The following is a 24,977-nucleotide window of genomic DNA, read 5'->3' as shown; positions in this document are numbered from 1 at the left end:
CATTAGTTTTATGGCTCTTTCTTGGTACTTGCCTCTGATTACTTATAATTGTGCGCACTAGCTACATTGATAGTGACCCCTTAGAGTCGACATCAGGGTAAACTATGATCCTTTATTTTTACAAAATAGTTAGGATACTAACAACCTTTGATTAGAGATCATTTATCTGATTATTGGACTAATGCTAATTTTGTTAATCAGGCTTGTTTTTGAAAAAACAAAATCACCGGTTTACCCGCGTGATAGGCGGGAATACTTACCACTATACTACAACGACTTGCTTTTGGGAAACTGTGTGAACTGTTACAGTATGATGAAGGGATTGATGTATCTCCAGGGGCAAGGCAGTCTGAAGAAGGGGAAATCAGATAGGCAGGTGGTTCAGGCTGAGGAAGGAGAGCATATTACCTTTCCCTGCAGGTTGAGCATCAACGAGGTCATGTCTTTCAGATCTGTGAGGATGATTCATGGGAAGCATGAGAGCCAGTGATGGACTGATGACGATGGAGAGAACAGAAGAAGATTCACTACTGATTTGATTGCATATATAATAGTAACGTAACCGCTGCTAAAGCTTTATGTGATTTTGTGATAACGTGAAAGACGCGTCTAGTCTATTTTATGTACTTTATTTAATTATCGACCCGCCTTGTCCTTCCCCGGTGGGTTTTTTCCGTTCTTCCCTGCATTAATTAGTAGATTTGTTCACGTTCTCCCTTTCATTAATTGCGTAACCTGACCTGGATAGACCGGTTTCCTGCAAAAGGACACTGTCCCTGCTTAGTTTATACCACCAATTAATGATACACAAATTTGTTTTCTGGCATATCATATTATAGCTGTAAAGGAATTTTTGATATCTAGATTATATATGGTGAGCTTGACTTACAGAGGCATGCTTTCCTGTTTACTGCTTCTAGGTGTGCTGGATAGATAGTAATCCAGTGTGTAAAGGAGGGAATGATAGGAAAGTAATATTGTCCACATTCGTCAGACTTGAGATCGGTACAATAGCTGCTTTTCGATGGCAACCAAACCCATGGAAGAGAAAAAAAATGCTGGACAAGGAAGCACTAGGAGAAGAAGAAAATGAGAAGTACACACGCTGGTTTGTCAGATGCCCTTTCCGGTTCTTATTGTGGTTCACCAGCGGTGGACTGTGTGGCTACGTTGGAGACCAGAATAGCAAGATTTGAAAAGGTGAAGATGTTACGGCTCCAAATGCCATTCGAAATGGGAGACGTTTCTTGGTGCGTGCAGATAACTCAACTGTTTGTGCTGGTTGAAACTGCGATAGTAATTGATTCTTAGGTATATACATTATTTTCAAGTTGGCTTATATATCAGTGATGGGTACTATATATTTAATGATATACAGCTTTGCTACTTTCTTTGTGGAAGAAGTAGAAGCAAGCACTCCGTCAAATCCTGCATGTACACTTATATAGTAATTCGAAAGTAATTAGGCTGTACAAAATCCTGCATGTCCATGGAAAGCATGAGGAGCCAGCGATGGTGATGGGCAGAAAGAAAAATATTTTGTTACCAACTGGTTGTTTGTATCTTGTCACACAATGGTATATATTGGCATATTCCTCTGGTACTGTATAATTTAGTTATCAATCAGTGAGTTGTGTCCAAGTTGGTTACTGGTGAGTTTATTAGCAAGTCCGTCTCAGCTATGCATAAAAAAAGGGCAAGTAGCTTGATCAGACCTACTATTGCCTCATTGACATGCTGTTTGGGGATTTCTTCATCTCATTATCTTGCAAGACAACAATATTAGCTCCTACCATCTGCTTCTCCCGCAACCTTGCTGCATCGCTTATTCATCTACATATCTGGCTGTTTATTGTCTTTGATGCTGCAACCAGCTAATTTATCTCTTGATTTCCCACTCCAACAGGTTTTTCATCCATTGCTATATTCTCTTGACCTGCTGTTTGGGGATTTCTTCCTCTCATTATCTTGCAACACAATTTTTTTAGCTCCTATTATCTGCCTCTCCGGCAACCTTGCTGCATCGCTGCGCCGGTACCTACAACGCTGGCTCCTTCAACGCTGCTTCTAACTTCTTCATGTTTGTAAGCTCACCACTACTCTTTGTTTTGCTCTACAAATCTGCCTGTAGGGTTCTGTTCATTATCTTCGTTATTGCAACCGACTAATTTATCTAGTGATTTCCCACTCTAACAGGTTTCAACCTCTGATCCAGAAGCACTTTCAATTGCTTGTTTATTTTTTACTTAGGTACTTTCCCACTCTCAAAACAGTATTAGTAGTTATTTCCATTGTCCACAGATCTGCCACTAAGTTCCTTTTTCCTATTTCTATTGCATGCAGTTAACTAATTTATCTCAGTTGTTTCCCACTCCAACAGATTGTCATTCCATCACCGTGTGCTCGTCTTCCAATTTATTGACGCCCAAAAAAAGAGAGAGGGGAGCTTTTATTTTCCTCTAGAAACACCCCTTAAACTTCTGTTTCACTCTGTTTCCCAGAGTTTGTATTTCTGCACCCAAAATCAGTGCAAACACTTCCCTCCGTAGTCACCCCACCCCCTCCTCCAAAAAAAAAGCGTACAATCCGATGGCAGAAGTGGCGATAGCTATAGCTGGCTTAAGATTGGCTGCATTGCCGGTCTTGAAGAAGCTCCATGCTAATGCTTCAACGTACCTTGGAGTGAACATGACGCATGAGCTCCATGAACTAGAGACAACTATCATGCCGCAAATCGAGCTTGTGATTGAAGCAGCAGACAAGGGAAACCACAGGTCCAAGGTTGACAAATGGCTTCAGGAACTCAAAGAAGCCTTGTACATGGCTGAAGACTTGCTGGAAGATCATGAGTACAACCACCTCGAGAGCCAAGCAAAGGGAAAGGATTCATTGCTGGCCAATGCCTCGTCCATCAGTAGCACTTTTATGAAGCCTTTACGTGCTGCATCGAGCAGTCTGTCCAATCTGAGCTCAGAGAACAGAAAGCTAATTCGCCATCTGAAGGAACTGAAGGTTACACTCGCGAAAGCCAAGGACTTCCGTCAACTACTCTGCTTACCAACTGGTTATAATGCAGCAAGCCCCGCCATACCACCAGCTGTTGTTCCTGAGACCACATCATTACCACCTTTGAAAGTGATTGGTCGTGACAATGATTGCAATCGTATAATAGATCTTCTTACCAAGACAACTGCTACTACTGATTCTAGTACAACTATGTACTCGGGTTTGGCCATTGTTGGGGCTGGAGGCATGGGAAAGTCCACCTTGGCACAACTTGTTTATAATGACAGGAGGGTAAAAGAATATTTTGGTGTGACAATGTGGGTAAGCATCTCACGCAAACTTGATGTGCGTCGTCATACACGGGAGATCATCGAGTCAGCCTCTCAGGGGGAATGCCCACACATTGATAACCTTGATACTCTGCAGCACAAGTTGACAGACATACTGCAAACAACAGGGAAATTTCTTCTTGTGTTAGATGATGTTTGGTTTGAACCTGGCAGTGAGAGTGATTGGGACCAATTGTTAGCTCCTCTAGTTTCCCAACAGAAGGGAAGCAAAGTTATTGTAACTTCTCGACAAGATTCATTTCCTGTTGCTCTTTGTTGTGAAGAAGTGTGTCCTCTGGAAAACATGGAAGATGCTCAGTTCTTGGCACTCTTCAAACACCATGCATTCTCTGGACCGAAAATCAGAAATCTGCAGTTGCGTGAAAGGCTGGAAGATTTTGCAGAGAAGATTGCTAAAAGGCTTGGCCAATCTCCTTTGGTGGCAAAAGTTGTGGGTTCCCAGTTGAAAGGTAAAACAGATATCACGGCATGGAAGGATGCTCTAACCATACAGATTGACAAATTAAATGAGCCCATGAGAGCTTTGTTGTGGAGTTATGAGAAGTTAGATCCATGTTTGCAGAGGTGCTTCCTTTATTGCAGCTTGTTTCCAAAAGGCTACAAATATGTCATTGATGAGTTGGTTCATCTTTGGATGGCAGAGAGCCTTGTTGATTCGTGCAACCAAAACAAGAGAGTGGAAGATATTGGGAGGGATTGCTTTAAGGAGATGATCTCTGTTTCATTCTTTCAACTAGTTGATGAGAAATACACTGACACACACTATGTTATGCATGATTTCCTTCATGATCTGGCTGAATCTCTCTCCAGAGAAGACTACTTCAGACTGGAAGATGATAAGGTGACAGAAATACCAACCACTGTCCGGCATCTATCTGTTCGTGTTGTTAGTATGAAGCAACACAAGCAAAGTATCTGCAAGCTACATCATTTACGCACTATTATCTGCTTAGACCCCCTGATGGATGATGTAAGTGACCTTTTTGATCAGATACTACAGAATTTGAAGAATTTGCGTGTATTATGTTTGTCATCTTACAGCAGCAGTAAGTTGCCAGAATCTGTTGGTGAGTTGAAGCACCTTCGGTATTTGAACATCATCAGAACACTAATTTCTGAATTGCCAAGATCACTGTGTACTCTTTACCACTTGCAACTACTTCTGTTAAATGACAAAGTTGAGGTTTTCCCAGAGAAATTTTGCAATTTAAGGAAGTTACGGCATATTGAACGACATGATTATAGAATATACACGTCATACAAGAAGTCAATCCCTCAAATTTGTAACATTGGCAAGCTAACTTCGCTTCAAGAATTAGAGGATTTTTTTGTGCAAAAGAAAAAGGGATATGAGTTGCAACAACTGAGGGACATGAATGAGATTCGTGGTAGTTTGAGTGTCACAAATCTTGAGAATGTCATTGGAAAGGATCAAGCCTTAGAATCGAAGCTGCATAAGAAAAGTCATCTTGGCAGCTTGCGACTTGAATGGTGTTGTCAGAATAACACCAATGCAGAGGACAGCTTACATTTGGAGATTCTAGAAGGCCTGATGCCACCACCTCAACTTGGGGATCTTACAATTGACGGTTACAAATCTTCAGTATACCCAGGTTGGTTACTTGATGGTTTGTATTTTGAAAATATGAGGTCTTTAAGCTTTGTGAATTGCAGTGCAATACAAAGTCTACCATCTAACACTGAGCTATTTGGGAGCTGCTCTGCACTTTGCCTCGACAATGTTCCAAACTTGAGGACATTACCTTGTCTTCCACTGGGCCTTAAAGTGTTATCAGTAGACAATTGCCCACTGCTTATATTTATTTCCAACGATGAGCCGGAACATCATGATCAGATAGAGAATATCATGTGGAAAGAGCACTTGGCATCACAACTTGGTTTAATCTGGGAGGTGGATTCAGGATCACATATTAGGAGTGTGCTCTCATCAGAACATTCATTACTGAAGCAGCTGGTCATATTGATGCATGCTGATGTGTCACACGTTCAAAACCTTGAATGTGCTCTTGAAGGAAAGAAAGATGAAGCATTGGTGAAAGAGGATATCATCAAGGCATGGATATACTGTCACGAGCAAAGGATAGGACTCACGTATGGAAGGAGCATTGGGCTGCCGCTGGTTCCACCATCTGGACTTCATGAACTTTTTCTTTCTTCATGCAGTATTACAGATGGAGCTTTAGCTGTTTGCCTTGATGGCCTGGCTTCATTGAACAGGTTCATCTTAGAAGAGATTATGAATTTAACTACACTTCCTTCTGAAGAGGTCCTCCAACATTTGACAAAACTTGAATTTTTGTTCATCAAACATTGCTGGTGTCTCAGGTCATTAGGGGGTTTACGAGCTGCTACCTCTCTTTCAGATGTTAGATTGAGTTCCTGCCCTTCTTTAGAGTTGGAACGTGGAGCAGAATGTTTGCCGGTATCCATTGAGAAGCTCTGTATATTTAATTGTGTGCTTGGAGCTGAATTCCTCTGCACCAACTGGCCAAAGATGAATAAAATTCTCATAAGTGAGTGCAGAAGCACTGCATGCTTATCAGTTGGTAGTCTCACCTCTGTTGAATCACTCTCACTGTATCACTTGCCAGATTTATGTATGCTCGAAGGATTGTCTTCCCTGGGACTTCACCATGCACATTTGATTGATGTTCCGAAACTCAATGCTGAGTGTATCTCACAGTTTCAAGTCCAGGACTCACTCTATGTTAGCAGCCCTGTAATACTCAACAACATGCTCTCGGCAGAAGGTATTGCAGTTCCAGCATTTCTCTCTCTTCAAGGATGCAAGGAGCCATTTGTTTCATTCGAAGAATCCGCAAACTTCACATCAGTCAAGACCCTGAGATTCTGTGATTGTCTAATGACTTCCCTGCCAACAAATATGAAGTGCTTCTCCAGTCTGAGGAAGCTTGACATCTATGATTGCCCCAACATATCATCTTTACCAGACCTGCCATCCTCCCTCCAGCACATATGTGTATGGCGTTGTGAGCTCTTGAAGGAGAGCTGCCGGGCACCTGATGGAGAAAGTTGGCCAAAGATCGCGCATATCCGCTGGAAGGAATTTAGAGTGTGATCTAGATTCCTGGCTACAAATAAACGGAAAGGTAAATTAGCTCCCGTCGGCCATTTTTGCTTTGTCAGAGATATACAGTCTTCCGTAATATATATACACTCCATTAAACTTTTTAATCTTTCAAATATTCCATTGATTACAAACTTTCCTTAATAGCAGGCCCTCCAGCAACCTCTTATGAGGTTGAGTGCTTCAGGCCAAACTGTCTTCTAATCCATGGGCCGGTGTTGATCCCCTCGGTCTGTCTGTTTCCTTCTTTGCTGCCGATTGCTTCACGCATTTCCCTCTGCCACTCCACCACCTCCTGCCCTCTGTTGCCACTGTCACTGACGATGTTTTTTGTAATCGTGGTGTTGGTTTATTGTCTTCTTCATGCTATTATTATCCGTCAGTTGTTGTTGTCCTGTTTTGCTACCCTCTCCTGGAGTCTGCCGTACTTTTGGTATGCACGGATTGTAATATTTCTCTTTTGTGTGCTCTTACGTACCATGTAACTGGAGTTGTCTTTTATCATCCACCCCTGCAATGAGATATTCGATGTACTGCAGTACTTGAGAGCTAGTACATACTTGATACAATGTGCCTGCTGCTTCAGACCATTTTCCCTGCATGCATGATGGTCTAGAATGGTCTTTCTGTTGCTCATTGCCTGCTTTATTTTATTTATAGCTGGAGAGCCGGCTGTTTCAGATCTACAGGAATTGTCGTGATGTACAGATTTCTCTGCTGAACAACATAGATAGAGACATTTATACGTAGTATCTTCTGGAGGTACGTCTGAATAAATGTGAACTTTTTGGTCGTCTCCATAGATTCAAGGGGAAACATCTCGCTAGAAACATCGAGATGCAAAACTAGATGGAAGACGGATTTCCAAGGTAGTACTTGTCATTGATTGTCCTCTTCTCTGACGCCGAGAGATCGGGCTGTTAACTTTGCTCTGTGCCTGTCTGCATGCTGCTTGGTGGCATGTTCATATGGACGCGCACCTACACCCTGCTGCAGGTCTCCGGCAATATGCAGTCCTAGAGCGTCCAGTGCTCGGTTGACAGCGAGGAAGCGGCTCTGCCTGCATGCGAGAGAAAATGGTCGACCTAGAGCCGGGCAGTGTTCATGGTCGTCCACGTCCGTTCGGTGTCCCGGTGCTTCTGACATATTCATAGTTCATAGAAAATGACTCGGACAGAACTGCACAAGGCTCCACTCCTACTGCCCAGCGAGAGCGAGGTCACCGATAATGGCAATGGTCTCTGGATGAGCCTGAAGGAGGCCGTGCGCCCGACCATATCTGCAGTAGGTCTCTGCCTAATAAACTTGAACGTTGTATCACTGCAAGGGGAAAGGAAAAGGGTTTTTGACTGAATTTGGTGTCAACTGCATCCTGGCAGACAATTGGATTTTTTTTTTGTAGGGCTAGCACCATGGCTGAAGTCGCTGGTCATCGCCTCATCAGCACGGTGCCCCTTAGAGTCATCTAGGATTCTCTCGAATTGATGTGTAAGATAAGGACCCACTGACCCGTGTCTGTCTACCACCTGTGCACCACAAGTGCTAGCGCCCTTGTTTCACAGAGATTTTCAGTGTTTATTCTTACGAAAAAGGGTTTCCCCCCGCTTTATATTCTAAAGCAGCGAACAACTTGAGGCATACAACACGACACCACACCACAACGCACCCAAGGCAAGATACAAGGCGCTAAGGTTCAGCAACACCACTCAGGACAACTCCCAACACACACAAGAGATTTTCAGTGTTTATTCAGCCCCATTCCAGCGTCCTGTGTTTGATCTCTTTGCATTGCAGCATCCAGATCCTCGCAGCAAACCTTGCACAAGGTAGAGTCTGCCGTCCATGGACATTGTCACTATTTAGAAGGTCATGCCGTCATGGAAGGAAAACACTTGTCTGAAGTCGCCCTGATCATTCGATCTGCAGGGCTATGGAAGTCGCTCTGCTCGGTCGTCCTGGCGATCGTGTGCATACGGTACCTGGTGGATGGGATCACCGTGGTACATGTAGATTCTGTTTGTATCAAGTTAGTATTCTGCAATGTAGATTCTGTTTCGTGTGAGTGTAGTGTAAGAGACTGAACTGTAACACTAGACTTTGCCCAACACTTTGGCCTACCAAAACATGTGAGCTAATGAATGTGTGAGAGAAACATGTGAGCTAATGAATGTGTGAGAGAGTTGAGACGTAACCGCACAGTAAAGCTACAATGCCTGAACAACTTTAAGGCAGTTTCCTCTTCATTTTCTCTCCGGAGGTGAGTTACTCGGATGATCGAGACGGGAAGCAAATGCCAGACATAGTCTTTCTGGTTAACTATGTCTGCTAGCATGGCGCAGATCTTTACCAGATCTGCCATCCTCCCTCCTGGGCATATCTGTATGGGGTTGTTCTAAGCTCTTGAAGGAGAGTTGCCGAGCACCTGATGGAGAAAGTTGGCCAAAGATTGCACATATCCGCTGGAAGACAATTAGTTAAAGTGTGATTTAGTTTCCCACTTACAAATAAACCGAAAGGTAAACTAGCTTCAGTCGGCAACCTTTGCACTCTCAAAGATATATAACCTTTCGTTATTTTTTTATCTTTCAAATTCAAATACTCCATTTATTTCAATATATCCTTCATTTGTTTACTTCAAATTAATGGCAGGCCAAAGATGTGTGCCCTCCGGCAACCTGTTCTGAGGTGCCTCGGGATCTTGCAGTTCAAACTCTGTCTCCTACTTCGCCGGGTGGTGCTGATCCCCTCGGTTGGTCTTCTGCTTTGCTGATTGCCTCGTCCATTGCCCTCTCGCACTCCACCACCTTCTGTCCTCTGGTGGTACTATCAAGGATGCTAGATTTTGTACTCGTGGTTTCAGTTATCTTTTTCTTCATGCTATTATTCATGTACAAAGTAGCATCTAATTTGCATCTCGTTATAGTTTTGCTGTTGTGTTACCTTATCCTGGAGTATGTCGTACTTTTGTACTCTTGTATGCTGTTACATACCATGTGACTGAAGGTCTCTGTTACCATTCACTCCTGTAATGAGTTATGTGATGTATTGCAGTACTTGGGTTTCATACTTGATGCAGTGTGCCATGTGCCATGAGCATTTTTCTTGCATGATCTTCAGGCTTTTGTTGGTCTAGAAAGCCTGCTGCTTCAGACCTTCAGGCATAGTCATGTGTACAGTTTTCTCTCTTTAACAGTGTAGAGACATTTAACTATCTTGTGGAGGTATTCCTTGCTCTGTTTATTATATTCTGACTGAGCACTTTTGATTGCATATATGTGGCTTGTCTGATCTATATATGATGCCGGTTTAGGTGATAGGAGGTAGGAGCACCAGTTTATATGTGGCAGTTTATATAATTTGCTGTAGAAATGTCTTTTGCAGGGGAACAGACAGTGATGAATGATGGCAGGATTCATTCCAGGCATGTATGGGCCGAATTACCAATACCTGAACAAGGCTCTCTTGTTGCTTATATAGCTTTAATTCTTTTCAAGCTTCGTAGTACCATCCAAAATTAGGAGGCGATATGTTACAGTCTGAAAGACACGTACTGTGTGTGGCCTGACGATTTCTCTGACTTTGTATCCGGGCGGCTGCGCTGGGGCTATAGTTTTTTTGCTGAAAAGGGAAAATAAATGGAGCAAATTGTTGCTGGTTTTCCCTTGTGTTGGCAAACTGCTTTGCATATTGATGGTACCATCTTGTGCCTAATTTTGGAAGTAAGAAATGATGAGCTGACTACCTTAATTAGGGGTATTCTACTAATCAAGAAGAAGCTCACAACCATCATGCATCGATTTAGCTCTAGCCGCCAGCATAGAAGCCTTTGTCTGTTGATGTCACTTATATGTAGGTCAGGATTCCGTTCCATGTTAAGATTCCACCAAAAGTTCTGGCTGAAATCACATGTACGTTTGGCATCCTCAACATATAAATTTTTCCAAAGCATAAGCTCCTTCGCGTTTAGCCTGTCCTGAATCAATAGCCTCAAGAAAAATACTTTTGTTTTTGGCAAACGGCAGGATTCCCAAATCAATTTGAAGGGGGCAGGCGTTGCTCGAAGGTTGATAATGGCATTGTATATCTTCTTAGTAGTGTACCTTGATGTTCATTATATGTGAGTAAAAATAATATATCAAAAGACGCTTGATTATTTTTGAAAAAAAGAGATCATTCAAATTGCTCTTTGAGAAAGAAAAATAAAATGTGCGGGTGTAATCTTGTGACACTCATGTTTATTTATTTATTTATTTGAAAAAAGGGTGTTTGAACTGCGCATTTGAGAAAGGAGAGTAAATGCATGAAGGTAATCCATTGATGATAATGAGTTTTTTTTTTAAAGGAGAGCTTTTCAATTGAGCTCCGAGAATGAAAAAAAGGCACAGAGGTAATGTGGTGACAATGATGGGTTTATTTATTTATATTTTCTTGATATGAGAATAATTGGCCTTTTTGGAATAAAAATCTTAAAACGATAAAATTTGGAATTTGGCAGAACAGTGAAAACATCCGAATATGGGAAAACTAGATACATGTGAAAAAAAGTTTTAAGATCTTAAATATGTTGTGGGCAATTACACATCAAGGGGCGTTAATTTTTTTTTTAAAAAAAGCCAAGGTAATGTGGTGACAATGATGGGTTTATTTATTTATATTTTCTTGATATGACAATAATTGGCCTTTTTGGAATAAAAATCTTAAAACAATAAAATTTGGAATTTGGCAGAACAGTGAAAACATCCGAATATGGGAAAACTAGATACGTGTGAAAAAAAGTTTTAAGATCTTAAATATGTTGTGGGCAATTACACATCAAGGGGCGTTAATTTTTTAAAAAAAGCCAAGCACACGTGTCATGCGCGGAGGTAATCTGATGACAATGATTTTAACCTTGATCATTTTTGTTTGGCTGCTAATTGTGCAGTGCGGCACAATGGGTCACCATCTCACCCATTGGTGTGCTCCGTTAAAATGAAACTCGTAATAGATCATTTCTTATATAACATCGACGTGATTGATACCATCAAACAAGGCTTCAGGTAAACCATGCATGCTTCTTGTTTGCAGACATGCATCAGTACTGCATCCATGCAGTTCACCAGTCTGGTCTTCGCTTTACTTACTTTGTTTACTCGCAATGCATGAGACTTCAGAATTAACCTACTATATCTCCAAGGGCATCTCTAAGGCCGACCCATAAACCGCCTTTATCCATTCGGACGCGCTGTCCGGACTGAGGAAGCCATCCAATACAGACCTGTATCGATCCATGAGGCGGTCCGGACGCGATTTCTATCGCAAATTAGAGACAAAGTGGGGAAGGTTTATGGGGGTCCGGACACCCGAAACATAGGACACCCCCGACCCACCCAATCCCTTCTCTCGGTCTCATTTTCTTTCACTCGGCCGCTTCCCCCTTTTACTTTACATCCGCACCCTCCACCTTCGTCGTTGCTGCTGTATGTCTTCGGCCGCCACAGAGGCATTGTCGGACGTCCGCAACCAGCACCGACGCGCCCGCTCGCCGTTACGACAGAGCTTTCCACCCTGGAGCCGTTTGTACTCAGGTAAACTCCGCCCCCTGTCGACGACCTCCATGGCGGACACCACGCCCGACAGGTGTTCGGTCAAATTCCATTGAGCTTATTTTTCAAATGCTATGTCGTTTCTTAGAGTACGAAGATGGTGAGCTACTCGACCATGGAGAATGAGTTGTTGTGCGATGCGTGGGTGTCCGTATCCGCGGATTTCGTAGGCAGGAGCCCTTCTGAGAGCAAGTGCATGAAAAGTTTCACGCACGAAAGCACATTACGCCCTACGACATGTACACAATTAACCCACGCAACATGAGGTCATTGGCATATTGCTGACACGCTATTCAGACTAGCGTCACCGAGTTCTGTGACGTGGTTAGTCAGCTCGAGCCAAGATGGCCATTGCACGCGGTAGAGGACGAGAAAGTTTTTTTGTCTCTTGTTGAACTTGTTGATTAATTTATTCACTCAATATTGGTCTACACGTTATATGTAGCCCACACATGCTGATTTATATGCACACGCTGTTGATGAAGCTGAAGGGGAAGTTTGTGTGAAACGACATGATCCGTTGATGAAAACTTGTTGGACATCTGACATCAGGTTGAATTTGAGACATTGTTGTACTAGACTTAATTTGCATGCTATGTATAGATGATTTATGCTATTTTTTATCTGAATTTTGACGAATATCGACCGGTTTGCATGAATTTCGTTCGGTTAGTTTAAATGCGGATTGAAATGCATGCGACTAGTGTTAGATGGCGTCCTCCCGTATCCATGTCCACAAACAAATACTGAAGGAAATTTACGGGTTGCCGTTAAAGATGCCCTAACAAGGCAAAAAAATCACTCTAAATGTGATGCGACCAATTAATTAGTTATAACTAACTTTTCTTCGCCAGTCTAAATCTAAAGTACTAGTTGTTACTGATAGACATTAAACTGAATGATACCTATATTCCACATGGCTTTCTTTTATTTTTTCTATCTTCCACTCCCGATTCGACCGTGATTTATTTCTTGGAGTCTCCTATTCTTTAGTAGACAAACAAAAAATCAGTTCTAGTCGGATTGGTCATCGTCTATCCTTATATCGACCAGCTCACCTCAACATCTGAAGACATTAAGGGTGTGTTTGTTTGGGCTCCTAGGAGCAGCTTCTATGGCTTCTGGCTTACAGAAGCCGGAGCCCAAACTAACACGCGTGTTGGAACTAGCGCGGTGCGGTGGGATGTTTAGTCCCACCTCGCTAGCCGAGAGGCTTCGACAGTGGTTTATAAGCGCAGCTGCGCTGACCACTTCGAGCTCCTCTCAAATGCAGGTTTACGGGCCTATTCTGTCACTATTTGCCTGTGGGCCTACTGGGCCTTCTGCGGGCCTGAATCCTGGCCCATGGATGGGTTTCTAGTCGTATTCAGGCCGTGGTGGCCCAGTAGGTAGCATAATTTTTTCCTCTGTTTTTTTTCTCTTTTGCTTTATTTGTTTTGTTTTGTTTCTACTTACAACAAAAAACTTATTTATTTTATTTCTAATTACTTATGTATTTTACTTTGATTATTTTATTTTTATTTATTTTACTGCTGCTATTTTTATTTATTATACTGCTGCTATTTTTACTTAGTTTATTAAGGTTATTTATTGTAGTTACTATAGTTTATTTTATTTTATTTTATTAAGGTTTACGAGCTGTGGGAGGGACGAGGGGTGGCGACGTGCTGTGGGACACGATGCAGGGGCCGAGGAGGGAATTTAGGGTTAAGTTTTTATACGGGAACGGTTAGACGGGCTTTAGCGGGCTTGTGGGGTTTTACCAGGTCATCGATGAGAGTTTCCAAAAATGTCATTAGAAATCCGTCATGGATTAACAGGTTTCTTGTAGTGATATGTCGAGCACAATGAGTGGTGATCCTCCGGCCTCCCACTCGCACGCAGCCGCCGCCACCCTCCCGCTCGCTCGCCGCCGCCGTCGTCACCAGTCCCGGCCATGGCGCCGCCGCTGCCGTCGTGCCCCTGAAGACCTATTCATCTTGCCTAAAGGTGATCCTGTGTCAGATCCTCCACTTAACCCGCGTGGACCGGCTCGTGGGTCACTGACAGTGGGTCCCTTGGGCCCACTGGTCAGGTTTGACCAGTCGCCCCCGCCTCCTTCCTCCTCTGGCCGAACAGAGGCGGGGCTCCGGCGATCAACGCCGGCGAACGGCGGCTCCTCGCGGGGTCCTGAGGGCGGGGATGGATCCGCCAGGCCGGGGCGGTCCTCCCGGTGGTCGAGGAGGTGGCGGGGATGGAGGGAGTCGCCGGCGGCGAGCTCCGCGGCGGACGGCAGCTTCGGGAGGTTTGGGGCTTTGGCCTACGGTGGTTCCCCGACGCAGCTGAGGGTTTGGGCGGCTCCGCACGGTCGAGGGGAGGAGGATGGTGGTGCTATACGGACGGGGGGGGGGGGGGGGGCTCTGGTTGCGACTGAATGGACCGGAGGGCGGTGGCGGTGAAATTCCCTGTATAAAAAAATGAACATAGATGCGCTTATAGAGAAAATTAAACCTAAATTCACAGTAAATTTCAATTTACTGTGAATTTAGGTGAAATTCCCTGTATAAGGGCATCTATTTTCACTTTAAGAGAAGCTCAACAAGGCATAGAGGGACGGGCTTATAAACTGGTGTGAGCGCCCTTCGGTTGGCGAGGTGGGACTAAACACTGGTCGCAACTAGGACCAGCCCTTTAGTCTCGGTTTGTGGTATGAACCGGGACTAAAGGGTGGTGGGCCAGGAGCGTGGACCTTTGGTCCCGGTTTGTCCCACCAACCGGGACCAAAGGGGTCGGACGAACCGGGACCAATGCCCCCACGAGGCCCGGCAGGCCCCTGGCCGCACGAACCGGGACCAATGCTCGCATTAGTCCCGGTTCGTGACTGAACCAGGGCTAATGTGAAAACTGCCCTGTGACCTAAGCCCTGTTTTCTACTAGTGACGTTGTTTTAGCACGGGCTCTACACAGCCATCTCAGCCATCTCGCGGAGCGCTCCAAAGAAAACAAGTAGAAGCTGTAGCCGAAAAAACGAGCTTCTGCTCCTCGCAGCCGGCTCCAAAGTGGCAAATGACAGGTTTGCTCTCCCGCAAGATCTACTCCTATAAAAAGCTCAGTTGGTGATGATGGTGTGTCTGCCATCCTTCATTTACAATCGTTCGATTTACATCCAACACATCTAAGACAAACAATGTCAGTTTTGCAAAAAGACCCCCGCACTTCACTCCTCGTTTGTAGATAACCCCCTGCCTCTCACGTCCAGTCATCTCTCCCTCTCACCTCATCTAGCCATCTCAGGAAAAAAAAGAAGGATCTGGAGAGGTCGCTGCTCTCCGCGCCGTCTGCCCCCAACACCTCTCATGCCTTCTCTTAGGCTGCATTGCCGACCACCACCATGACCCCCTCCTCCTGGCCACCTCCTCCGCCCCCTTCCAAGTCATCCTGAGTTACATTCGTGGTGGTCTAGAAAAAATATACAAAATCAATACTCAAAAAATCATTTTTTAAAATCATTTTTTTGCAAAGCACAATAAGTGTTATTTCTCAGAAAGTTTTGGAAGCAAGTTGAACACTTCAACGCTTTTATTTGTAAAAGATATTTTTTTATCTATTTTGCGTACATTTACTATTCATCCGGATGCTTGTGAGCTCTAGAGAAGAATGAATATCCAAAGAAATCTATCGATATTTGTTACACATGTAATGACCCCCACATACTTTGTCAAATAAACAACTTCCGAATCAATCCATTCCAGTGTTCCGTGCAAGGCACGGGCATCTTACTAGTCACATAATACGATCGAATTACCCTTACCGGTTCGGCCATCCACCCTCTCTCTCAGCCCCATGCGATGTAATCCCCCATCTTCCCGAGCTAGGTCTCCTCCCTTGGCCGCCGCCCACGGCCGCGCTCAGCTTCCCTTTGCCCTCCACACCAACGCTCTACGTCACCTACGCCGCCTCCCTGGGCAGAGTGCGTGTGCTATGTGCTCGTGGCCGTGCGTTGGCTTCCCGCGTGTGCGTGCGTGCCCGGCGTGTGTGCGGGGGACTGAGATCCAGTGACTTCACTTTGTACTGTCATGCTGCAACTTTAGCGTTCCAATCTCCATCCAAAACGCATCCAAAGGTCAATATGAGACACAGGCAAAAACTTCAGGATTTAGCAGTTTGGGCAAGGGCGGGCAGGAAATTGGGGATTCGCGGGCTTGCGGGTCACGTCTGGAACTCTCCCGCGGCGCCGACCACGCTGCCGCATCAGAGAGGAATCGAAGCGACACGACGGCGGAGTACGGGGAGCTGGCCGCAACGTTGCTGGAGGAGGAGGGACGGCCGCCGCCGGAGAAGAGGAGGAGGGTCAGGTCGCGCCGTCGCTGGAGGAGAGGAGGGGCGGCCGCCACCGGAGGAGAGGAGGAGGGACACACCGCCACCGCAAGATCGTTCCACCAAGGAGAAGTCCATCGTTGCCGCCATTAAAGGAGAGAAATCGCCTCAGCGTCACGCCCGCGAGGTAATTTTACATGTCCCTCCTGGCCGGTTCAGTATCTGTATGTAGATCATGAGGTTTGGTATGGCCGATTGGCTGGGCGTACAGGTTCAGTGATATGCAAATAACTAACTGAACTCTTTAGCATACTAATAAATGCATTGTTTGTTCACCGAGAAATTTCTTTTGAACATTTTTTTTCCTAGTACTTGAAAAGATTGTTTGTTCACCAGCTATTCGGTAACAAAAAAACTGAGGCAGGACTTGACAAACACCACAGCTGATCCCATCACGGTCGTCCATACCCACACGAACGGCGGTGGATTGACCGTGTTAGCCTCCCACCGGTCCGATCCACGCGGACGCCAAACTCTGACGGGAGAATTGATTATAACCCCCCTGGTTCGTGTGGCTTGGATCTTAAGCCCCTTTCTTTGTCTGCCTCCCTTCTAAGCCCCCCAGTTTGGTCTAGTTGTTGCTAATCCCCCCTTTGGCATGCTTAACATATTTGTTAATATATAACCAACAAAACGGCACATGATTAGACAAAACTGCTCCTCAATTTCTACCCAACAGCAGCGGACAACCTGAAGACAGCGTGCTCCATCCGGCTCTGCCCTTGACTGCTCCGGCCTACCTCGAGCGACCCCCGTCGTCTTACTGCTCATCTCCAGGTCGAGCTCCATACGACGCAGACCTCAGCTCCGCCGGTCGCCACCAATCTCTGCTCTAATCGGCCGTCGGACTGCCTCCAGTCCCCAATCCATGGTCCCGCTCGCTGGACCTCCCGCCTCCAGGTCGACCCCGCGTCTCTCGGTCGTCCGCTGCTACCGAGCGAGCCGGAGTGAGCACGAGCGCACCCAGTCCAGTCTGACGCCGAACATGGCCAAGTGAGCCTTCTCTGTCTCGCGATGGACGGGAGGAGCAGAAACAGAAGAAAGAACGAGCGACTTCTCTGCCTCGACTTAAGAAAATATACGAGGGCAGAGTGGTCATTTCAGAATATAATTAGACTAATATATTGGATTATTAGCTTAATGAAGCGATAACTATGCCAAAGGGGGGAATTAGCAACAACTAGACCGAACTGAGGGGGCTAGAAGGAAGGGAGGCGAAGAAAGGGGCTTAAGATCGAAGGCACACGAGCTGGGGGGGTTATAATCAATTCTCCCAACTCTGACCCATCCCCTCTGGTCTTGCTCGGCTCCGGCGACCCATCGGCGCTGCCCTGCCAGTACGATCCCCCAGGTCCAGCTGCCACCCACCTTATCCTTGCTCTGTGCCGGTTAGATCCCTTCACGTTCTCGGGTCCTCTCCCCTCAATTCATCCCGGAGCTCACAAAATTAGTTCTGCCCCTTCCTGAAAAATCTATGATTGTTATGCTGTTTTGTGGATAGAGTCATTTTTTTGGGGGGGGGGGGGGGGGGGGGGGGGGGGGGGTATGTACAGGACATGAGATGAGCTTCAGTGATAAGCACCAAAATATATTTGATTCTTAAACAACCCAAGTGTAAAAGGATTACTCTCGACCAAGGATTTTGAAGTCAAATTGGATGGTGGCTAAGCACTTCCTTAGTTGGCCGCCCCAGCTCTTGTTTCTTTGGGTCAACAGCAACTGTGAATTCCTAATCTAGGAGCAGGACCAGGGCCAGGACCAAATTCGAACCCTATCTAGTAGGTAATATCAAGTTTCTATTTGTAACGACAAGGTTTCAGGTTTCGCTATGCTGAGACCTGTCCAGTATTTATGGGGATTGCTTTTTGGGTGGGTTCTTGTATGTTTATGCAGGGCTTTTGTACAGTACAGCTGAATGAACTCGATTTCATTCCTTGCCACCAACAATTTTTTATTTGTATGGATGATTGATATCTGAATTTGCTTCCTGGCATATTCTCGCTGAGTTTTATTATTCTTGTTTATGCGCTGAAGAGGATCCTTTTAAAGGAATTCTTGTATCTTGATTTCCCACGGTGTGCTTGACTTACAGGCATGCTGTTCTGTTTTCTGCTTGTAGGTGTCCCGGACAGACAGTAATTAAGTCGGCAAAACTAGAAAGAGACAGGAAAGTGCGTGTCAATTAAGTAGGGTCCTGCTCAATTGAGTGGGTAAAGCAGGGCCAGGGGAAAGTACATGAATGGCTTATTGAAAGCTTCAAGCCTTTTGGAACCATGGTGCTGGCCCCAACACAAGTTAGTGACATTCATACTCGCATTAGCTTTATGTCTCTTTCTTGGTACTTGCCTCTGATTACTTATAATTGTGCGCACTAGCAATGTTGATAGTGACCCCTTAGAGTCGACATCAGGGTAAACTACGCGCCCCTTTCTGTTTACAAAATAGTTATGATACTAATCACCTATGGTTAGAGATCATTTAGCTGATTATTGGACTAATGCTATTTTTGTTGATCAGGCCCTTTTTGAAACAAAAGTTCACCGCTGCCGGGGATCGAACCGTAGGCAAGGCAGGAATACTTACCACTATACTACAACGACTTGCTTTTTCGGAAACCGTGTGAACTTTTGCAGTATGATGAAGGGATCGATGTATCTCCAGAGGCAAGACAGTCTGAAGAAGGAAAAATCAGATAGACAGGTGGTTCAGGCTGAGGCACAGGATACAAATAGCTCAGCTGTCTGCCTATGCTAGTTCAAACTATGAAAGCCACTAATTTTTGTCAGTATGTAAATTCTTTCCAAAGCTGGTTGTTATATCAGTTATGCCTATTATATATTTACTGGTACGTACACTAGTTCATCAGCTAGAAACTTGCTACTTCCTCTGTGGAAGACCTAGAAGCAAGCGCTCAGTCAAATTCTGTACACTTCTATAGTAGTTTAGAAGCTATTCGGCTGTACAATATCCCTTCCTTCTGAATTTGTAACATATGGATCAATTTGAAGGAGATCATGTTACCTTTCCCTGCAGGTTGAACATCAACGGGGTCATATGTTATTCTTGGTCATAGCCACCACCGCGTACCTCCTCACGTCCAACAAAGTGGGAGAGGGAGAGGAGGGGTGGATGTTTGGGATGCTAGGCCTTGTCAATGCTTGGTGGGTGGTCCCGTCTGGAGCTACGGGAGGTGTGCCACCCTTTGAGTCTAGAGTGATCAGCAATGGTGTGGCTACTTCGCCTAGGGCATTGAATGGGTCGCATGTCGGAGCCGCTGGATGGGCCGAGCTGTCCCCCAGGGTGTGGTCGCCGTCTGTATGACCTTGCATGTTGGCGATCAAAGAGGAGGGAGAGGGTATGCGAGGAGATTAGAGATTATTTATTTTTATCTGTTACACGTGTAGCAATGATGGGTTTATTTATTTGTATATTTCTTCTTGATGCGGCAATAATTCACCTTTTTGGAATAAAAAACTTAAAACAACAAAAATGTGAATTTAGAAGAACAATGCCAACATTTGAATATGGAAAAAATAGATACGTGCACCATAAATGAGCAGATTTAGGATGTTAAATATGTTGTGGGCAATTGCATAAGAAGATGCGTTAAAAATGATTGATCAATGTTTTTTTCTATCCTTGATCATTTGTGTAGTTGCTAATTCTGCAGTAACGCACAATGGGCCACCGTCTCACCAATTTGTGTGCTCCCTTAAGGGCACGAATGAATCATTTCTTATATAGTATCGACGTGATTGATACCATCAAACCAGGCTTCGGGTAAACCATTCTTCTTGTTTGCATGAATGCAGTTACCCGAGGCGCTCCCGCGGGCGCCCCCGGGAGGAAACCCTAGCGCCGCCCCCATCGCCCCCTTCGCCTCAACCCCCTCCCTCGCCGCCGCTTGGGGCGCCGCCGGCCAAAGGCCGCGTGGCGTTGGCGGCGGCGGGGCGGCTCTCTCCCGCACGCAGTTGGGGACTCCGCGGGGCGTTCCCATCTGCATGGTGGCGCCGGGCGTCGGGCCGGACCTGCCTCGGCTCCTTCTCCCCCTCCCGGCGTCCTTCGCTGGCGCCGCCTCCTCCCCTCCATGGTGGTAGGTGGCGGGGGATGCGGATCTGGGATTCCTGCCAAGATCCGGTGGATGGTGGGGGTTGGTGTTGGCAGCGGTGGCCGGCGGCCCAGGCATGGTGGCGGCGAGTCTCGTGGCCCCTGGGCATCGTGGAGGTGCCGCCGGCGGCGGGTGCTTAGCCTGGTGGTGGCGGCGGCCATGCACGGGAGTCGGCATAAGCTTCTCCCGGATGGCTCTCTAGACAAGTACAAGGCTCGTTGGGTTGTTCGCGGCTTTGCACAACGTGCCGGTGTTGACTTCTCGGAGACCTACTCCCCGGTCGTTAAACCCGCTACGATTCGTGTGGTTCTTCAGCTCGCCGCCTCCCGTCACTGGCATGGTCATCAGCTCGGCATCAACAATGCTTTCCTATACGGTCATCTTCAGGAGCGCGTTCTCTGTCAGCAGCCTACTGGTTTTGTTGATCCCACCTGGCCTGACGATATCTGCCTGCTATCACGGTCTCTCTATGGTCTGAAACATGCGCCTCGTGCGTGGTACCAACGCATTGCGGCATTTCTCACTGCTCTTGGGTTTCGCAGCACCACCTCCGACACGTCGCTATTTGTGTTTCATCAAGTTGATCATGTCGCCATGCTTCTTCTATATGTTGATGATATCGTCATCACTGCCTCTCGCGCGTTGAAAGTGCGTTATATCGACTAGAGGGGGGGTGAATAGGCGATTTTTATGAATTCTTCAATGAGGAATTTGCGGGTGAGGAAATTCCTAACTGAAGAACTACTTGCAGCGGAATAAGTACTCAGAAGCAATCATAACATAGCATAAGCATGTTCATCATGATGAAATGAAAGTAAAACACAGAGTACAGAATGCGTAAACACGGGATACACAAGATGAAGACAAACTGGCTAAAGAATTTGAACTGAGGAAATTGTGTAAGTCTTCAGTCAAAGTCTTCAAACACAGATATGACAAACACACAGCACAGTGATGAGGAAATGAAAGAGTTGAGGAAATAGAACCAGTAGCTTGGTGAAGACAATGATTTGGTAGACCAGTTCCAACTGCTGTCTCAGTTGTACGTCTGGTTAGGGCGGCTAGGTATTTAAACCTGAGGACACACAGTCCCGGACACCCAGTCAAGGACACGCAGTCCAAGACACTCAGTCCTCACCGTATTCCCCTTGAGCTAAGGTCACACAGACCTCGCCCAATCACTCGTGGTAAGTCTTCAGGTGACTTCCAAACCTTCACAAACTTGGTCACACGGCGATCCACAATTCCTCTTGGATGCTCAGACCATGACGCCTAACCGTCTGGAAGAAGCACAGTCTTCAAAGGTAAAAAGCGTCGGATCCACGCAGGATCAATCTCTTCAGTGATGCTCAATCACTTTGGGTTTGTAGGTGTTTGGGTTTGGGTTTTTCCTCACTTGACGATTTTCTCTCAAATTCCTCAAGAGGATGGGTTGCTCTCAATTGACAAGTGTCAGTTTCTTCCGGAGCAGCCAACCAGCTAGTGGTTGTAGGGGGTGGCTATTTATAGCCTAGGGAGCAGCCCGACATGATAAGACATAAATGCACGTCAATGATATGACCGTTAGGTGGATAAGATATTTTGGGACAGCTGGCGCATAGCACAGCAACGGTCGGAAATTTGACTATCAAATTCCTCAGGGCTATCATGTTCCTCATTGTGTAGGCAATCCGCACTGGCGAATTCCTATCCTCAGTCAGAACAAATTCCTTAGAGACCAGAAGAACTACGTCTCTGTCACTGAAGAATATGACTGAACTGTATGAGATTTCCAATGGCTTCACTCGAAGGGATTGGTAGGTGTAGAATTTTTGAGTTGAGCATAACTTGGAAATTTTTCCTTAGTATTTCCTCGACCCCCTTTAACAGTATGGTGTTTACTATGACTCAAGAAAGAGAAAAAAAACTATGAAAACAAAAGTCTTCAAGCTTCATAATCCTCGCATGAATATCAAGTCTTCTTGGTCACACCAATATCTTCACTTTTAAGGTCTTCATGAAAGTCTTCAGGAATACCAAAATCTTCAATCGAAGACATTCATTTTTAGGGGTCGACATTTCCTGTAAATATCTCATTCCTCGTAGACTTATAGATCTGTGTACACTCACAAACGCATTAGTCCCTTAACCTATAAGTCTTCAATACACCAAAATCACTAAGGGGCACTAGATGCACTTACACGCGTATTTACTTCGCGGCATCATTGGTCGTCTTGGTTCTAAGTTTCGGCTGAAGGACTTGGGCGCATTACACTTCTTCCTCGGCATTAATGTGCGACGTGATGCCTCCGGATTTTTTCTTCATCAAGGACAGTATGCTCTTGATCTCTCGGATCGTGTTGGCATGACCGATTGCAAACCTGCTGCTACTCCTGCCGAGGCCTAGCTAAAGATCGCTGCCACTGCTGGACAGCCTGCCACTGATGTTGCTCTCTACCGCAGTATTGTTGGTGCTCTTCAGTACCTCACGCTCACCAGACCAGACATCGAGTTTGCCGTGCAGCAAGTTCACTGGTCTCTTGTCAAGCACATTCTCCGGTACATTTGCGGCACACCGACCTTTGGTCTTCGTCTCCGTGCCTCCGCCTCCACCGAGCTGTTTGCTTACACTAATGCGGATTGGGCCGGCTGTCCTGACACTCGACACTCTACGTCGGGCTATTGCATCTTCTTCGGTGACTCTCTCATCTCATGGTCCTCTAAGCGGCAGCCAACCATCTCCCGCTCGAGTGCTGAGGCCGAGAATCATGCCGTCACCAACGTTGTTGCCGAGACATGTTGGCTACGTCAAATACTTGTCGAACTTTGGGTCTCAATCCCGAAAGCTACGGTAGTTTTTTGTGATAATGTTTCGCCCACCAACCTCGCGGCCAATCTGGTGCAGCATAAGCGCACCAAGCTGTTGGGAAACGTAGCACGCAATTTCGAAAATTTTCCTACGATCACGCAAGATCTATCTATTAGATGCATAGCAACGAGAGGGGGAGAGTGTGTCCACGTACCCTCGTAGACGGAAAGCGGAAGCGTTAAGTTAACGAGGTTGATGTAGTCGAACGTCTTCACGATCCAACCGATCTAGTACGTACCGAACGTACGGCACCTCCGTGTTCAGCACACGTTCAGCTCTATGACGTCCCTCGAACTCTTGATCCAGCAGAGGATCGAGGGAGAGTTTCGTCAGCACGACGGCGTGATGACGGTGATGGTGATGTGATCCGCGCAGGGCTTCGCCTAAGCACTACGACACTATGACCGGAGGAGTAAATTGTGGAGGGGGGCACCGCACACGGCTAAGAGAATAACTGTTGCGCTTTGGGGTGCCCCCTGCCCTCGTATATAAAGGAGGGAAGGAGGAGGCCGGCCACCAAGGGCGCGCCAACGGGGGGCGTCATACTAGGACTCCACTCCTAGTAGGATTCGCCCCCCATTTTTCCTTTCTCATGGAGGGGAAAGAGGGAAGGAGAGGAAGAGGGAGAGGGAAAGTGGAAAGGAGGCCGCGCCCCCTCCCCCTTGTCCAATTCGGACTCCCTTGGGGGGGGGGGGGGGGCACCCCGCGGGCTCCTCTCTCTTTCTCCCCTATGGCCCATGTGAAGGAAATATGCCCTATAGGCAATAATAAAGTATTATATATTTCCTTATATCATGATAAATGTTTATTATTCATGCTAGAATTGTATTAACCGGAAACATAATACATGTGTGAATACATAGACAAACAAAGTGTCACTAGTATGCCTCTACTTGACTAGCTCGTTAATCAAAGATGGTTATGTTTCCTAGCCATAGACATAAGTTGTCATTTGATTAACGAGATCACCTCATTAGGAGAATGACGTGATTGACTTGACCCATTCCGTTAGCTTAGCACTCGATCGTTTAGTATGTTGCTATTGCTTTCTTCATGACTTATACATGTTCCTATGACTATGAGATTATGCAACTCCCGTTTACCGGAGGAACACTTTGTGTGCTACCAAACGTCACAACATAAATGGGTGATTATAAAGGTGCTCTACAGGTGTCTCCAAAGGTACTTGTTGGGTTGGCGTATTTCGAGATTAGGATTTGTCACTCCAATTGTCGGAGAGGTATCTCTGGGCCCACTCGGTAATGCACATCACTATAAGCCTTGCAAGCATTGTGACTAATGAGTTAGTTGCGGGATGATGTGTTACGGAACGAGTAAAGAGACTTGCCGGTAACGAGATTGAACTAGGTATCGAGATACCGACGATCAAATCTCGGGCAAGTAACATACCGGTGACAAAGGGAACAACGTATGTTATTATGCGGTTTGACCGATAAAGATCTTCGTAGAATATGTGGGAGCCAATATGGGCATCCAGATCCCGCTATTGGTTATTGACCGGAGACGTGTCTCGGTCATGTCTACATAGTTCTCGAACCCGTAGGGTCCGCACGCTTAACGTTACGATGACAGTTTTATTGAGTTTTGATGTACC

General features: G+C 45.9%; 1 protein-coding gene and 1 long non-coding RNA gene across 5 annotated transcripts; both read left to right on the top strand.

The window, feature by feature from the left end:
* The first annotated feature begins 1,719 nt into the window (after positions 1–1,719).
* On the top strand, positions 1,720–7,026 carry LOC123494709 (putative disease resistance protein RGA3). The gene is made up of 5 exons (XM_045230799.1): positions 1,720–1,906; positions 1,989–2,084; positions 2,197–2,250; positions 2,381–6,487; positions 6,616–7,026. Exon 4 carries the CDS (start codon positions 2,590–2,592, stop codon positions 6,454–6,456), a length of 3,867 nt encoding a protein of 1,288 aa, XP_045086734.1. The 5' UTR covers positions 1,720–1,906; positions 1,989–2,084; positions 2,197–2,250; positions 2,381–2,589; the 3' UTR covers positions 6,457–6,487; positions 6,616–7,026.
* An 8,999-nt stretch (positions 7,027–16,025) lies between these two features.
* Positions 16,026–19,939, top strand: LOC120968483 (uncharacterized). Of its 4 annotated transcripts, XR_006666373.2 has the most exons (4): positions 17,648–17,757; positions 18,526–18,700; positions 18,924–19,191; positions 19,440–19,939. It is a non-coding gene; the product is annotated as an uncharacterized lncRNA (long non-coding RNA). The 4 variants fall into 4 exon arrangements; XR_005763023.3 differs by lacking the exons at positions 17,648–17,757; positions 19,440–19,939 and adding an exon at positions 16,026–16,533 and having other exon boundaries at positions 18,924–19,438; XR_005763022.3 differs by lacking the exon at positions 19,440–19,939 and having other exon boundaries at positions 17,634–17,794; positions 18,924–19,438.
* The last annotated feature ends 5,038 nt before the right edge of the window (positions 19,940–24,977 follow it).

This window comes from Aegilops tauschii, chromosome 7, assembly GCF_002575655.3.
Source record: "Aegilops tauschii subsp. strangulata cultivar AL8/78 chromosome 7, Aet v6.0, whole genome shotgun sequence".
NCBI lineage: Eukaryota > Viridiplantae > Streptophyta > Magnoliopsida > Poales > Poaceae > Aegilops > Aegilops tauschii.
This window is presented reverse-complemented; position numbering and strand designations above follow the sequence as displayed.